General features: G+C 29.9%; 1 protein-coding gene and 1 long non-coding RNA gene across 4 annotated transcripts; one reads left to right on the top strand and one right to left on the bottom strand.

The window, feature by feature from the left end:
- The first annotated feature begins 1714 nt into the window (after positions 1-1714).
- Positions 1715-9545, top strand: LOC119669270. 3 transcript variants are annotated; one of them, XR_005251589.1, is made up of 6 exons: positions 1715-1994; positions 7602-7855; positions 8003-8247; positions 8344-8547; positions 8605-9079; positions 9162-9545. It is a non-coding gene; the product is annotated as an uncharacterized LOC119669270 (long non-coding RNA). The 3 variants fall into 3 exon arrangements; XR_005251588.1 differs by having other exon boundaries at positions 8003-8272; positions 8605-9084; XR_005251587.1 differs by having other exon boundaries at positions 8605-9084; positions 9162-9544.
- Positions 9546-16599: 7054 nt separating this feature from the next.
- On the bottom strand, positions 16600-17465 carry LOC119669269 (farnesol dehydrogenase-like). The gene is made up of 2 exons (XM_038079097.1): positions 16855-17465; positions 16600-16794 (listed from the first exon to the last, which is right to left on the bottom strand). Exons 1-2 carry the CDS (start codon positions 17428-17430, stop codon positions 16618-16620), a joined length of 753 nt encoding a protein of 250 aa, XP_037935025.1. The 5' UTR covers positions 17431-17465; the 3' UTR covers positions 16600-16617.
- Positions 17466-18328: the final 863 nt, after the last annotated feature.

Genomic DNA, 18328 nt, shown 5'->3' with positions numbered 1-18328 from the left:
TTTTATGCGGTATCATAAATATGTTTTACTATAACTAAATATTTTATTTTTATTACTTTCTTAAATGTTTTTGAAATGAGCTTTATGATCCATAAATCAAAAGTGGTACTGTTCAATAAGCATTCTAAATTTTTATAGTAAAAGCGTATTAATTTTTATATTTAATATTTTAAGAATGCTAAGTAATAACTTTCCGTTTAATATTTTCTTGAGGTAGCAATAAAAATAAATCAACATAAAGTTTTATATAAAAATTTTAATAAAAATTAGTTTCCATTAATTTTATTCTTATATAGTTTTCATGGTTATTAACGTCGACTGTTTTCTAGTTAAAGCATATTTAATGCCTTCAGAATAAAAATTCACAGATGACATTATTCATAATGCATTTTATCTCTTACAATAAAGTTCTATTAAACACAAAAATTAATACTGGCAGTGGCCGCTGATAAAGAGATAAGGAGTTCTTTATTTCATAGTCCTTACTTGGCAACACTACTTCAATGGCAAACGCAAATAGAACTGTTATCGAAGATATTACTTGTTTACCTTAAGATTGCTATTAACCACTGATGGATGCTCGAACAAGAGCGTTTGAGTTACTCTGAGTATTAACACTCATTTCGTTGGCCATATTTAGTATCACTGGTTTAGTGGCATATACAGCGGAACTGACATCCAAGGCAGAACTGTCTTTAGAACATAGATTGCCATTCCATGGAACAACTAATGTGACCAGTTCTGAACAACAGAGTTTAGATGGCATTATTTTGCATTAAAATTTTTTCAATAATGAGTCTCTATTTGTTACTTGGTTCTTTATGTTCTATATCTCAAACAAATAAACTTCAGTGCTACACATCTGAAGACATTGAAAATTTACAAGTAGTTATTAAAAATTCATTGCATCCATAAAAATTTAATCTACGATGTGATATTTGTACTAGTGCTTATTATAGATCTATACTGATTTGAAAACGACTAAGATATGACACAAACTATAAATCTTGACAATTTGTTCGCTATTATTGAAATGATCTAGAGTGAATTAAGTACTGTGATATATTCTGTGAAGAATATTGGCATGAAGTGGGATACTGCACCTAATGCCAAAATCCAAACAATATATAAAATTAAAAATATAGTCAAAAGTTCAATTAGAAGTCGATTTTTTTTTTACGTTTACTTTCGCAGCCACAAAATGCAGAATGCTGATCATGAAGTAATCATTTTTCGAAAGAATAGTTCGCCAAATCTACGGGCCAATCCAAATTGATGCAGAAACTTTTGAAAGACGAACAAATAATGAACTTGAAGAACTACTAAGAAACGAAAATATAGTGAAATACATATATATAGTTAAATACCTTAAGTCGCAAAAGCTGTAATGTAGTAAGAATGAGACCGGAGAGACAGGCGATGATAACCAGGCACAGAGGTTGGTCAAGAACAAGATGGGATGAGAACGTGTATGGCGATGAAAAAATGATTGGAATACTAAACTAGAAGAGTAACAAAAGATGAGGACCATTGGAGGCAAATCGTTAGGGAGGTCAAGGTTCACTCTGGACTTGGGATCCAAATAGGAAGAAGAAGTAATCATAATATCATTGACTTTTTAGTTTTATATTATATAAAAAGTTAATTAAATTATTTTATTTTAAATTTAATTTAATTTTATTTATAGAATTGTTGCCTTTCGGACAAAATTAATTTAAACGATTTAGATTACTTTTCAAAATTATTTGTGACAATTGTAGCTTTATACCACTAAAATGCTTCGTAATATTGGGAGGGTTGGGTTGGGTCTTTCCTATAATTCCATAGAAAGTGCTAAAAGAAAATGGCTTTGGAACATGCCAGAAAAGAATATTGATGAAAAGACCTTAAAGCAAATGTCACCAGACGTTAAGGATAAGCAAAATTTTAATATTAGTAGTCTTAAGATTGTATCTCAAGACTCTAACTAATATTTAAGAAAATATTATAAAATTGTAAGTAAAATTCAAACTTATTTTTCCACAGCTGATATATATTATTAAAAACTCAATAACAGTTTTGCCCTGTGCGAAAAATTTATCAAATTTTATTTTTATTTATTATCATAAATTTACTAGTTATTACAATTTAATCAATTTAACAAATTTGGTTTAAATTTGATTAATTATCAATTTATAAAATTTATCAGTTGGAAGATGACTAAATTAAGCATATAGATTTCTTTATTAACATGATCATAAATAAGAAATGAAGATGATAGTCAACCTCCTTAAAATCACACTCGATTATAGTTAAAAAGATAGTGTCAGAGAGGACAATTAATATGTTTTTATCTTAATTCCATGGAACATAGTCACGAGTTGAAACTGAATAGGATCCTAATTTGAGCAGCTTGATCGCATATATGATAAGTTCCTGTAACATTAGTGGGAAAAAACAATTGATATCAATCAGTTGACAAGTTAAATAGCCCATGTTTGGAAGAAGACCTGATATGTATTAACCAGATATATCAATTACAAAATGTCATCGATTCAGAGAGCTTAAATGGAGAGTAATTTGGAGGTGTTAAACTAAAAAAAATTAAATTTTTGCATCGAAATATGCAATAACTCATATATGGATTCATTACATGACTTCGGAATGAAAACAGGAGTCAACTGAGTGGATAAAGTCATCGAAGGAGATCAAATGCGCAATAATCTGCTGTTAAAATTATGGCATTCATGTTTTGACATGCGCATAATGTTATATGTGTCGGCTACCTTAAAAAAAGGAAAACTCCTCAACTAATATTTACTTAGTTTGTAGGACAGAAATCGGCAAATAGTGGCCTGAAATGTCAAAGAAAATATGCTGTTTCATCAGGAGAATGCTTTCGCATTCACTATTTTCACTAGATGTGGCCCCAAAGACTACTATCTGTTCGCAGGTCATAAAAAATGCTCCAAGGAAAAGTTTTATTTTCTAAATCTTCAATACAAGAGAGGTATCAAAATATTTGAGAAGCACGAAATGTTCTTAATAGCAATTGTTCTTAATAGGCATCTGTCAAAAAAGTATTCTTTTATAACTAAACCTCGCAAGTTTTTAACTGATTTTAAAACTAATAGGCAAATAATATGTTATTTACTATTATTGAATTTAATTATTTTACTGTAGTATCTTATATGTTAGTGCCCTTCTTTAGCTAGGTGAAGATCAAAAATCTTTTTCTTAGCGACCTGGACCCTTTTTCTTAGCGACCTGAACGAGCTGTTATCCTGCAATATTAGGTACTTAGCAAAATGCATATGTTAGAACTGTCAGGTTGGTTTACCTTTACTTATTGAGCGCGTCATCTTTTTCGACGTTGGTAGTACCTTCTGCTCAAAGAATATCCGGATTTTCTTATTTGTTAACTACTCTTAAGTAATAGACCTTTTTCAAAAAATTTTGTTATGTTGGTACACCCTTTCTTGACATATGGTACAAATTTGAGCGCCATCTGTCAATTAGTTTGTTTACAGCTGTTAATGTGAGACTATCTCAAGTGCATTTAGCGATTTTTACTATGGAAAATTCTTGTTGTACGCGATTTTTTGACCAAACACGGTGCCACTGTCATCGCTCAGGCACCATATTCGCCAGATCTGTACTCAAATTGCCCCTTCGCGGTAAGCGTTTTGAGTTGATTGCATCGGTAAAAGAGAATTCGCCGAAGGCACTAAAAGCCATACCTGCACGGGCCTACGAAAAGTGTATGGAAGATTGGGTTAAGCGTTGACATATGTGTATCGCTTCAGAAGGAGCATATTTTGAAGGAGATAAAATAAATTTGGAATAAAATTTAAATTTGTGTGTTTTATTTACAAAATCCGGTAGTTTTTAAGCAGAAGTTATATTAACCTTTTAGTTTAGGTACGAACTTACGCTATTCCTGTGGTACCATAATGGGTCATTATTTCAGTTCAAGTAGGCTATCTTGGATACAAAAGTGGCAGCTCCAACCTACCCTACCTACCAATTGTAGTATCTGAGATAAATTATAATAATCAATTATATCTGCAATAAGTTTTACGTTTTAATTATTTAACATAATTTAAATAAAACAATTTTTAACTTCAAGAATATCAATCAATATCAGAATTGACAGTTGAATTGTGACATTGCAGTATAATTGAAATATTTTAATTGATTTACGGCTTTCAACTTGAGCTCATGTATGAACTTTAAGGATTTCTGCACGATGTATATTTTTGTTAAAGAAAATCATAAATTTTTATCATTAAATTGTGAAAGGAAACTTTATTATGACACATGTGAGTTTTCTGAGTATATTTTCTTTTAATGTAATAAAAATATAGCAGAAGTGAATTTTTTACTTAATAAGAATTTGGCAAATTTACTGAATCTGCGCTTAATTTTGTGCACATAAATTATTCGAAAAGTAACAAAAAGCCGAGCCGCATGAACAAAGAAAAGTTAAAAAACAGGAAAACAGAAAGTGAAGTGAAATTATTAATAATAGGGATATGGAAATGAGGATAGGGAAGAAGTAGGGAATACAGATTATAAGGACAAAAGGCAAATTTAATGGCATTGAGCACATCATTTTTATTTGGGTCATTCCAAGTTATTTGACATAAAATTTTAATGCGCACATAATACGGTGATTAACGACATTTTGTTATCCTGACTGCGTGAATTTCTTTTCCTTTTGCCTTTCTCAAAAGATGCTGTCGCTCTAATAAGTGCCAAAGTAGCACAATTGAAAGTCCCAATGAGAATACCGAATACAAGAAAAAAACGGAAACTAAGTAAAGATGTCAAAATCTCCTTTTGTTTGTAAAGAAAAGATACACTTTTTTTCCACTAAGTTGATTATATAGCTAAGACATTTCAAGGATCACAAAAAAAGTATCCAAATTTTTAGAGCAAAAAAATTATAAAAAAATTATAAAAAAATCCTTAAAAATAGCTAAAATATTTTAAAGATATATAAGCCAAAAATTATGCTTTACTGCGTTTGCGGAAATATTCATTTAAATAATGGAAAACATTTATTTGTTGCAGATTTTGTATTATTTTCAGTTCCATTTTTTTATAAAATTAAAATGCATCATTTTTCATGGTCTCATTAAAGCACTTCATTAACTTTTAAAGTATTAAGAGAATTCGAGGATTCGAGGATTCGAGAATACGAGAATTCGAGAATTCCGCGCTTTGTTTGTGCGAATCCTGTTTGACTAACATCCTTGAACTTTATTTAATGCCACATAAAAAGTTGCCACAACATCGCAACAATGTAAACAAATAAAATTGTATAAAAATGCAAAATGTGAGGCAAAAAATTAAGATCGCATCCTTCACCAGAAGGATAACAAGAGCGTAACAAGTTGGTTTGTTATTTTTATGCTTCTTCTTTCTATTCTTATATTTTTAAAATTTCACGTTTTTAGTTCCTCAGTTCTGAACTATTTTGTTGCTTTGTTTCACAATAATTTTGCTTTCCCAGCTCCAATCTTGTCCCTTTCGGATTGGCTTCTGTTTTTCCATTAACATTGCAACAGTTTTTTGTACTTAAGTTGCTTGCGTTGCATGGAGATTGTTGCACGAAAGCTGGAAAAGCAAAACAAGCAGCGCGAACAAATGATGTGGGCGTGTACTTCTGGTGGAATAAAGTTAATTGTCGCCTGGTTAAGATGTTGAGAGATTCAACAATTGTGGAGGACCGCTTTGTCAGGCGGCAAAATAATTTGTGCTCATTAATTTTAGAATTTAATTGCAACTTTAGCTTTATTAATACATTTTCTTCCACTTAACATTATTTTAGTAATAAATCATTAGTAAATATAAAAATCTAATAGAGAATTTTTACACTCATTAACAAAATAGAAAAATAATTTAACCCATTTCCCGCCACATTTGGTTTCATTAAGAAAATTGTAAATTTTCACATTTTTCTGATATTCAGATTCTTAGAAAATTCTGGTCGATTTTTCGAACAACGACTACTAACATAGACTTTTATTATTTAAGTTAAAGCAAAAATTATTGAAGAAAACTACGATAATTAGTCAATATATATACAAAGAAATGCTACAAGTGCAGGAATAATTAGTTAAGATAATAACATTATAAATGTGCAAATCATAGATTTACATAACCAAGCCTACAGAGAGCCTACCAATAACGACCTCAGGAACCAGTGCTATCTGTTAATGGATTATATACCCCGTTTCATACAAATCCCAAAACTTGTACACTAGAAATATGGACCTATTCTATATCTGTGTAAAGGCATTGAGTGTTCTATATCTATACCTATTCTATATCTGTGTAAAGGTGATAAGGTGATAATTGTTATAATATAATCATACACCATCCAAAATTACATAACCTATATAATAAATATATAATAATTATCATATCATATGATAATAAACTAATAATAGTAATAATATAGTGGTTATAATATCATATTGACAGTACATGATATAATTGTTAAATAAGATATAAACTAGGATAACTATATCAGCTATATCAACCACTGGTCGAAAATTCGACCGCTTGGCGGGAAATGGATTCATTAGAATCTATTCATTAGAAAAACATTAAAAATGACTTACGAAAGAACAACACGACTTCAAAACTATATAAGCTGATTAATACTGGATTCACACGAGAGTTTTAAGCCAATTCGGAACCACCGTGTCGTACACCACATAAGTAGCTTTGAATATTTCTTAATATTCAAAGAATATTAAAAAAAAATTTTTGGTTAACCAGAACTTCAATTAATTAAAATAATATAAAAAATAAAGTTTTTGTTGTTGTAGTTCATTACTGTTTGAAAAAACCTCTTTAAGAATGTTTTATATTATTTAAGTAAAGATAAAATGAGAGTAATCTTTTAAATAAATATTAAACTTTTCTCAAACTCTTTTATCTAAAGTTGTTTTATTCTACTATTTACTATGAGAATTTCACCGTAAAATTATAAGTCTGAAATTACCTGGTACTTAATGGGTTAATTGTACTTTTAGTTGTCAAAAATATTAAAATGATATCAGAAAATATAAAAGCAAAAATATAGATTCACACGACAAATTATTGTAATTTGATTAACAGATTTATCATACCATATGTCCGCACTTTTTAACTACTTTCACAAAATATATCCTTTGCATATATGATATATATCAGTTTTGTTTCATTTTATTTGGAAATTTTATTAATTCCTCAAAACTATTCATAATAGCATAAGTTCGTATTGCACAGTACTGTACTCCAGTGAACTAATCAAGTTAAAATCAATTTGATTTTGTGGAAATTATGATTCAATTCAACTATCAAAAATCTTTTTGATATGAACTTGTTTTACTATCAAAATAAAGTATAATTTACAATAACAGCTAAAATTATAATCCAGACCCTCGTGTGAATCCAGTATAAGATAAATTTTAAAAAGAAACGACATACAGTGATTAATAGGTATAACATCACACAGATTATTTATTTTAAATTTTATAATTTTATAATATAATTATAATTAATTTTAATTTTTATAATTCTTTTAATTTTAGAAGAATTTACTACACTAAATATTCTTATTTCAGATAGCAGAGAATAGAGACGTCAAACTACTAAACTACAGAATATTTTATATTCTCTGCTTTCACGGACAAAACTTTGACGTCTAAAACACATATAGAAGTATATGAAATGTTGACGAAAGTTTCAATACCTGGAGATCAAAGTATGAATTGTCGCGAGAAATTCCCTGTTTTCAGGAAGAATTCTTTGAGGACCGGACTGATGACTCTATCATTCAGTGAGCTGAAGCGGCAATAATACACTTACAAGTAAATAGGTAAGAAATTTAATACTAAGAAAATTCTAAACTAAGAAAAATAATTCCACAGTAAAACTATTTTATGATTGATTGAACAAGACATTGAACAAAAATAAAAGGTTCGAACAAAAGAATACAACTTTGAAATATTATTTTTACTTTTAGTCCATATCTGGCTGAACATGGCAGATCGAAAGGTCCGAGCTAAAAACTGCGACTTTATTGTATATCTCCTAATTTAATAGACTACACTTTGGTGGTTTCTATGTAATCTGTTATGTGCATCTTGAGTACATTGATAAGAAATATTGATAAACATTCTTAAAATTGCAGAACATAACAGAAAAGGTCTTCGCTAAAACCTGTATATCACTGCAGACGTTTAAATTTGGTAATAATACATGCACAAGGTAAAAAACATGCACATAGACTCCGGTATAGTTGATACGATTAAAAATTTTTACTTAAAAAATACATCCCTGGGTAAAATATTGCTCTCCTTTTAGGAATCAAATTCTGATAACTGAGCTGATGACTAAATTATTGCCTCTAGCACACGAACAACTATATTGGTCAAAAATATTCATGAACACTATTCATCCACAACAGCAGATGAGAGGATGTAAGATGTGTGCTATGAACTATAAATTATGGCAAAAGCTTTAATTGACGAGACTTTAGACAATTATAAAACATATGTAAATATATAGGTAAGAAATGTATACATACAAACTCGAGTAACTATAGATGACAATTCAAATTCTTAGCTTTCAGGGACAAAGCTTCGACAACGAATCTGTCGAATAACTGGCCAACTAAAATACATGTATAAATCTAGCGGTAAAAAATGTTGACATGAACTGCATTGTGAACTGAGCATAATAGGCTAAAACCCACATACCAAACAGTACACACCATTGGAGAAATTGGAAAAGAAAACTTAATGCTTTCTGCTTTCACAAACTTAAGGAAATTAATTGAGGACCCAGGCTCCGATGACTATAGGTGGCACGATGAAAGATCTACGCCGAAACTAATATATTTAGAGAACTTCAATACTACAGCTAGTATAATGAATAGTAGTAATCGTTTACGAAAACGATCCTTAGCAAATACAAACACGTTAGGGCACAACCTTGTTGGTAACACCCTCAAAAAATGTAGCTTAAATTTCGTAAGTGAATTGTAGACAATCAGCGGAAGACAAATGACGTAACTTATTTTTTTTATGAAATAAATTAAGTAAGGTATTAGTAATATATTTAAGAAATTACTAATAAGAAATTTAAAAGCAAAATAATTACTACTAATATTTTATTTTTAGACGTGACAAGCGAGATATAAAGCCAGAAATCAAACTTCAACGCCTGTATGGGACCTCATAGGATAATTGGACAGTATGTGTTGTGTAGCGAGTGTTTATATGGTATATTCAAAAACAAGGCAACACTTTTAATATATTTAGGAAGAAAAACGAGGAAGATGACGAGTACTTCACACATCTACAGTTATATGCAGATCGGTAGACATCTAAGCCAATAGTTACCACATACACCTAACTAATAAACCCATTAAAATAATGCAAATCTATAACAGATGAGTTACAAAAACACAACTCAACCTCAAACTAATAATTTCGCAAGTTGGTGATGAAAATAATGAAAACAAAATTGCATTAACAAAATTATAAATATATTTGAGAAAAAAAAAACAATTATTTAAATAAATTATGCATGTTTTAACAAATAATATCTAAGTGAACAAAATTTGTATGATTTTTTACCACACTCTCTAAGATAAAGTTGGAACGGTTTAAGTAAGCACTTGTAATCAATTTTATATCGTAAAGCCAATTTTATGAGCCTATTTCTCAGCATATGAGATCTTAGATCAATCACTGAATAACCACGAAGATTATGATGAATACTCAAATTAGTCAATGAGATAGGTGGAATTTTTTGCCACTATCTCTAAGAAAAAGTTGGAACGACTTAAGTTTGCACTTCTAATCAATTTTATGTCGTAAAGCCTATGAGATCTTAGATCAATTATTGAATAATCACGAAACTTAAGAGGAATACACAAATTAGTCAGTTAGATGGGTGGGACTCTGCAGAAACCACCCAGCCATCGTAGAGTAAAAGTGCCCAGATGCACTAACTCGGAAAACGCGCAATAACGACGACGACATTATTGTATTTTTCAAGATATTCTCTTAGTTTTATCAGATAATAGTGGCCCCTGTTGGATGTATGATCACAAGACACTGCTGTAACAAGGGTTATCATTATTATATTAAAATATTATCATTATATTTTAATAATAAATGTAAATTTAATTAGTTTTATATTTCAAAAAACTACTATGTTAACCTCATAAAATTAATAATAAAACAAATTTGAAACTTATAGAAAATAGTGTAAATTGCATATAAGACCGCATATGGAGATACATTTCTATGTAAATAAAGGAACTCTGAGATGATTGATATTTTGGTTATATGTCATATGCAATAGCTGTGGGGTTAGTTTACAAGTTGTATTCCACAAAACACAGTAAAGCAATTTCGTCTTGAATAAATTTCATCAACAAACAATTTATTTCGTTTTAGTGAAATTCTTCAGAATTTATTATTCATATCATTGTCGTTGGTTACTTCTCCCTACGTGTTCAAATATTTGTATTTGGAAATGCTTTTTGTTTGCTTGATGCTTGTAAATACGAGTACAAAATTGCATTTAGATGAAGTGCATTTAAATGCAAAACCTCTTTGTACCTAGCAACCGCCCCATGCAACCACTTTCCCTAGTGAAGTTCATTAAATACTGCCAAAGCGTATGCAAATGCGTAGAATATTCGAAATTAATTGGCAAATAATTCGTGGAAGTACTTCAAAACCATACATAAATACATTGAAAGTAAATTTAATATTTTTCAACAATAAGAAATATTACTTGCAATTGATTATTGCGGTTTCGTAAATTAATTTTAAGCAAAAATATCTCGAAACTATATTGAGATATATTGAAATTAAGGGAAGTATTTTCCTTTTATTTGCATAAATAAATTCAAGACAAGGCAATTTCATTATCAAAAACTTGCGTGTGGATATGACGGATCTTTTCAATTACATGAAAATTAAATTACAAAATACATATATGTACTTTCAATAAAAATCTCTCTTATATGATTCCGTGGACTTAGTCATCTATAAGTCGTGTTACCTTTGCAACTCTACGTAAATATTTCTAACAGAAACTGTTAATATTCTGAAAGCGTCTTCTGTTAAGACGGATATGGAGTTCCAAGAAAAGGAAGTCTTTATTCACTATGACAGTCAGACAACTATCAAAACTATTTCAGCATTTTGCATCTCGTCAGAGATAGTTGACGAATGCAAGCGCCGTATTAACTTATAAGGTATTAAGTGACAGTCACCCTAAAAGCTCTGTTGTAAATCGGGGTGGTAGATATTATATATAAAGATATATATAAAACATCTATTACAAAATATACCAAAACAAGGTATGAAATCTAAATGAATGAACTGTAAGATACAATACTCTCCAGAATTAAAGAGCAGTACAAACCTTTTTAATAGATGGGAAAATATGCTGATATCTGCTCGCTTACATACCAAATCATTTCCTCTAACATTAAAAAGTGGACTTCCACTATTTTCAAAATAAAATTAAATTATAAGGATCAAACTTTTTTTTCTAATCAAATAAAATTTTTGATTGTCTTTGAAAATATTTATTACTTTAATAAGTCCATATATAATTGTTAGAATATAACAATTAACCTAAGCCAAGTCTTAAGCTTAAAGTTTTAAACCTGCCAAATTAGAAGCAGTAACTTTAAGTTTTTTAACAGAATGAACCAAAGTTGCAAGAACCTATCGTTGTACACATTTTTAGTTTTTTATTACATACATATTTCTAGGTTCTCGAAAGATAGCAATGAAAGCATTTGTTGTTTTTGTTATTTAGAACAAATTTAGAAGCCACAACTTTTAGAAATTGTTAATAACTAAAAATGATAAAACAAGACAGAAACCATGTTGGAATGAAATTTTTTTTATTAGAATCTGATAAACAATTTCATGGCATTAATTTTGCTATTGAATACGATTTCCGGTATATTTCCGCCGGGGATACGAGTTATGTAGTCTATTCGAGAAATCCAATTTTTGTCTACGTTTTGCAATAAATGCGGCTGTATGGCATCAATGGTGACATGAATATTAGCTTCAAATGCTTCAAGAGTTGCTGGTTTGTCAACATAAACCAATGGCTTAACATAGCCACATAAAAAGTAACCGAAAGGCGTTAAATCGCACGAACCCAGGTGTCAATTAAGAGGACCACTTCTGGAAATAAAGCTGTTACTAAATTGATTTCGGAATAAATCAATTTCGGAATAACCAAATGTCTAATTAACAAATTAATTTTGAATAATTAATATGCATTATTTTCCACACATTTTTCTTTCAATATTATTCTTTCAATATAGACTTATAAGCCCAACAAAAATTTCCAGATGATGATTAAATATTTGACAAAAATCTAACCCGCTGTCATTACAGGTCACTACGGTCTGAAATATCACCTTCATAAACTACAATTATCTGCTAACTCGGAATGCAGATTATGCCTCGAAATTGAGGAAGCGACCATGCACATTCTTTGTGACTGTCCACCTTTAATAACGCACAGAAGAAACCTGTTTCATAAAGAATTTCTGTCATCAGAACAGATTAAGAACTCTTCTCTAGATTTAGTTCTAGACTTTATTCACAAAGCTCTAAGGGGCTTTGTTTAATCAATAGTGAAACTGGTACAATAGGTCTCTTCTGGCCGCAGTACGCAGTAATTTTCACGTCTACTCTTTTATTATTATTATTATTAACCCGCTGTAGAATTACCCAATTAATAAATAAAATTTTGTTGTAATTCACTATGGTTCAATAAATCTCTCTATTACTAAAGTAGTTTTCCTTCGTCATAATTGAATTTAAAAAGTATGTTAAATTAAACGATTTTTATTCATATGTACAAAAGTTATAAACTACTTGAATGAATTAATGAACATTTACGTCGACACATGATTTTTATGGTACTAGTGAATGCTGTACAACATTAAAAAATATCTTGTTTAAGTATTATATATATTCAAAAATTATAATGTTTAGTTTAGATTCTGATTTAAAACTTTAAAAAACTTCCTTATAAAATTACAACTAAAAGACAACACAATTTTAAGAAGCATAAAATTCCTAGCGTGTAACGTAATTTCAATTATGCTTTAGGACAATAATTTTTCATCCAAATGTGTAATTACAATTACGTCAGATTTCAATTCGATAGTACTTTGTACATTTTTTTCGTTTTCTCAATACTTCAACGACAACTGTCACTCATGTCAGATTTCCTACATATTCAAAAGAGTTCATTACTGCTCACAAATTGTTGACCAAAATAGGACGTCAATCGATTTAAATGTCATCTGCCGTACGGATGAAAGCTCTTCCTAGACCAGCTGCTTACATCCTACACACTCCTCTTTTACCGAAGGCATTTTTATTCGATTCAAAGGAAACAATTTTGATAGTTGAATACTGCCAATTGTTGCCAAATATGTGTGATCAGTGTTCATTGCTCAGTGTAGGCGTTTGGTTATGAGGTTTTGTGCCTTAAGTAAATAATAAAGCACACGTACGCATGAATGCTCAACCAAAAGAGCTCATAAAATCCCAAAAAAAATATATATATATATTTTCACCAAACTCCTACGATTAGACAATGACGTTGAAAATGAAAATGACAATGTCGACAGCTTTACAGTGCGACCAATACAACAATTGCCGCAAAAGTGGAGTGAATTCTAAGCAGAAATAGCAATAATGACGCGACGAGTTGGGAAATAAATCTAGGACAGTCACCACTGCGAAGTTCATTGTTTATTGTTCTGTAAAAACAAAAGAAATACGTTTGCCAGGCAATGAAATGCTGCTGCTTTATTGCCATTTCACTATTCGAGAGCAGCTGATGCAGCTGTCGCGCTGTGCCAATATTTACTAGATTGACATATTAGCAGTGTTCCGATTGTGTGTCCACACAGCATTTATATAAATAAAGTGAACTCCAACCCGAAATGCACAATTCTGCAGTATTGTCTGGTTTTTTAGAGGCGATTAATCATTACTAAGATTTTTTTTAAATGGTGTACTTCCTTCATAGTCCCTGATGCAGGTTTTTCTTGTCATCGAAAAAAGTTGATAAATTAATTAATCATTTCTATATGTCATATGAATATTATTATTTATGAACACATAGAGTTGTCTATTCTGTTTCTAAAAATAAACGTAATGAAGACGTACTTTTAGTAAGTCTTTCGGATACATTTTTTTAAGCACTAAATTGCTTTAAATGTGATGGACACCATAATTTAAATATTCTTCATGGAACATCGTACAGTACTAGAGGCTTTTAAGATATTTTTCTATGACTTCTCGACATAAAACTAGCAATAGCTGGACTTTGTTCTTAAAAAGTCGAGTGTTTGGCGATAGTCCACACACATATAATCTCTTTTGAGTAAACCCATTAAAAAAAGAGCAGAATTCCAACAGTGATAATTAGCCTGATCTTGGTGGAGGATTTACTTCACAAAAATTTGAATTGCATATCCAGAAAATGGCTTACGGTACAAAGCCATAATAGGATGTATTGTATAACTTCTAGTACTGTACTATAGAACCACATCTTGCACAGCCATATCTTAGTCTGTAAGAATAGCAATCAAATTAAATGATATGCATCATATCTTCATCATAATGTAAGAAATGCGGAGCTATTATACCTTCAGACCAAATGGCACACAAAGGAACAAGTTTTTATATATGAAATACTTTTTCGTCTCCCAGATGAGACTTTTTTTTTTTGTTGACATAAACACCAAGCAAAAAATAATTTACATCACTTAAGAAAATTCGATCCAAAAAATTATAAACATTTTTGTTTAATGCCCCACATTGTGAAATGACAAACCTTAAACTGAACATATGCTGCCTTTAATGATGGTCCGTTTTCTTTATGTCACTAAAATAGTGTCAAATTAATACATATAAATGAATAACCAATTATTATAATACAAACAATAATGTATAGTACATATGTATACAAGAAGGTAAATGAAATGAGTAAAAGTTGTCGAAAAAAACTGCTATTAAGGATGTCAAAATATACACACTATCAAATATCAAGCTGCTTTAAAACTCTCAAGTTAAGTCTAATTTACATTCAAGATGATTTCTTTTTGCTGCACATCATGCCTATATACCAGTCAAACATTTCCCTACTTTGAGTTTTCGGTCACAGAGATATTTTCGTCAAATCCAAGGCATATGTGCTGGCCAGAGATATGATTCAGGCAATCATTTGGAATATTTGAAGAAAGAGAGTATACCGCTGGCATCAATACAAAAAGTTGTAGTAATCCATTTAATACAAGCTGGGAAAACTCAAGAATATACAAGCACATGTAAGTCAACCGTTCTATTAAGAAAAAAACTGAGCAATCTCCTATAGATGACCCATAAAGATACCAGTCTTGTGGTATGTTCGTTGACCAGTCACAGCCATTTAGAAAACCATGCTAGAAGATTGAATCTGCCGTTTAATTAATCCTTTTGCAGCAATTGAGGGCGGTTGCGATGAATATGCATCACATCTAGATTGCTAATATCCATATAATTTGATTATTTATTATAATAAAATTATTCAATTATTTAATTATTTATTATTAGTGAAATGATAATTACAACTTTTTAATACACTCTAATAAATATTTGTTGAAATCTACTATCAAAATGATAGGCAGTTTTAGATACAGAAGTTTGTACAATGATATCACTTGCGTAATTTTAAACATCCAGTTGATAATTATTGTCAAAATGATATTACAATTATTTACACATATTTTTAAATAAAATATATTTTAAAATAGGTTGATTTTATATAATTTAGAAGATAACTAAATGAGAAGTTAAGAATAAAATCAAATGTTAAAGCTATGACTGTGGGTTTAAGTAATCAATCTGAGTCATATAAGTAATCAGGAAGACGATCAGGAAGATACAACACTAAATGGAAAAGACCAGTGATATGTGAATTACAACGCAGTTCCGAGAACTTGCTTTGGTCCTATTCTGTATATAGGAACGATCAAAATATTTATTATTTAAAATCATAGCTTTGTCCAAGTGGTAGTAATAATAATAATAACAAAATATTACCTGAAAATGGTTGTTGATAGACCACAAAAACACTTGAAATAGTTTGCTGCATTTAAAAATTAATTTTTCTTTACGAAACCACTCACGCAAAAAAAAAGTTTGATAAATACTAATAATATATTGATATCAAAATAAAACCATTGAACAACAAAAACGTTATAAACAGATTTTAAAATAGATCTAACTATCAGCATGACTAGACAAACTTATTTCATAATAAATGCACCGTCAGATACACAAAAAATATTGTAAGTTAAAATATGTACATGCGTTTTCATCTCTTTTTCAGTAGACTTAGATACAATACCATTGCTTTAAAGACTAATTAAACGTCACATAGCATAATTAACAAAAACACAATTATTACTTTTGATGACGAAATTTATTCAATACTTATTTATTTACTTCAATATCAACAATACTTGAAATTAATATTTCAATGCATTATTTTTTGCTTATTATCATCAATGTCCATCCAAACTTAAAAAATTTCTCCTACAGGTTTAATAGTCAATTCATGAATTTGCACATGTGGAGGTGTAGATATTGCAAATAAAACTGCATTAGAAATATCTTCAGATTGCAATATATGATTAGACATCATTTCCTTATATTGTTCAGGAACAATCTCCGTTGCAACTAATCCAGGACTAATACTCTATAAGAAAATTATAAATTAATAAAACTTCATCAAATTCAATCTTCTCATAAAACGTACAGTGATCTTCACTTTAGTTTCCAAATTATTAAATTCTTGTCGATAAATTTCTGTCATTGCAGTCACAGCAAATTTGGATGGAGAATAAATATTAGTTGATGGCATTTTTAAAATACCAGTATTAAATACTCTATGACCAGCAACACTGTTCACTATTAAAACATGACCACTGAAACTGCGTGCTTTCATGGATTTCAATGCTCGTTTTGTACAATATACCACACCCATGACATTAGTCTGTAAAACTTCTTGCACTAAATTTGTTTCCTGCTCACATAGATTACCTGCCCTGTAGATACCAGCATTATTTACTAATATATCTATTCCACCCAGATTCTTTTCAATCCAATCAAATGCTTCATTCACTGAATCCTCATTGGAAACATCACATTGACGTGCATGTAGATTTTGTTGCTTTCCCGCAGCAACTTGTTCTTTAAGTTCCTCAACGCGTTGTACACGACGTGCCAATCCAACGACAATTAGTCCAGCATTGACTAAGTCTTTGACTACCGCAGCACCAATACCTGAACTGGCACCGGTCACCACAGCTACTTTATTTTGCCAACGTTCCATTATTATTTTTCTAAGTTTCCTTTTAGTTATTTACTTTACACCGACGAAAGTAAAATTGATTTAAATTTAACAAAACCCAAACTATTTATAGTTTATTTAATGATCATACATAATGAATGCTATCACTGATTGCATTATTAGCTTCTAAGTGGATATTATATTGAGCAGTACTCTTAGAGTAAATTCTCTTATTATTTTGAAATCGTTTTAAGAGCCCGCTAAAGATTAGCTTGGTTCTGCTTATAACAGTGTAATTTATTTTTCTCAGGCTTCTGTTTATTTAAGAGAAAAAATTGAGTAAATAAAAATCTAGTAAATAGTTTATAGCAGCTAATCTTAGGCGATACAACTAAATTAAATCACGGAGTACAAATTGTTCTACTAATAAAGTGTTATGAAGAGTGCAAAGCATCTTAATTCTATCATTTAAAAACACTGTCAATACAATAGATACCGTCCTTGAGAACCGGTTGTTATTATCTTGTGTAAAATTATATAAATTATATATGTTTATATATTCCCCATGCAAAATGTATCCGTAATTTATCAAAAAAAAAAAAATAAATAAATCTTTCCCACCAATCATCATACTCAATTGAAATTTATTTAACAATTTCAGATGTTTTTAAATAAAATATGCAGACATATGGACGAATATAGCCACGGTCTTCAATGGTTTTGTTATTACATTACAAATATTTTAATGAATTCCATACGCTATAATAAAAAGTATAGAATCAGATTTTCTGTATTGTATTTTCTTCTCAACGATCTTTAAGCCTTTTCTAGTTTGAAACCAAAAAAATTAGCTTTCGCTTTGCTGAAGAAAATATAAAATGGGTATTACTTAGAGGTAATCGAATTTTATGCTTAATAATAGAATTTGATGTAAAATTTA

This window comes from Teleopsis dalmanni, chromosome 1, assembly GCF_002237135.1.
Source record: "Teleopsis dalmanni isolate 2A chromosome 1, ASM223713v2, whole genome shotgun sequence".
Taxonomy (NCBI): Eukaryota; Metazoa; Arthropoda; class Insecta; order Diptera; family Diopsidae; genus Teleopsis; species Teleopsis dalmanni.
The sequence above is the reverse complement of the archived record's forward strand: the minus strand, read 5'-3'. Positions and strand labels throughout refer to the sequence as shown.

Excerpts from the sequence above, each read along its gene's own strand:
- LOC119669269 (XM_038079097.1), bottom strand. The coding sequence starts at position 17,430 with ATGGAACGTTGGCAAAATAAAGTAGCTGTGGTGACCGGTGCCAGTTCA. Across the intron at positions 16,795-16,854 it reads AAACTAAAGTGAAGATCACT|AGTATTAGTCCTGGATTAGT; the intron begins GTACGTTTTATG and ends ATTTTCTTATAG.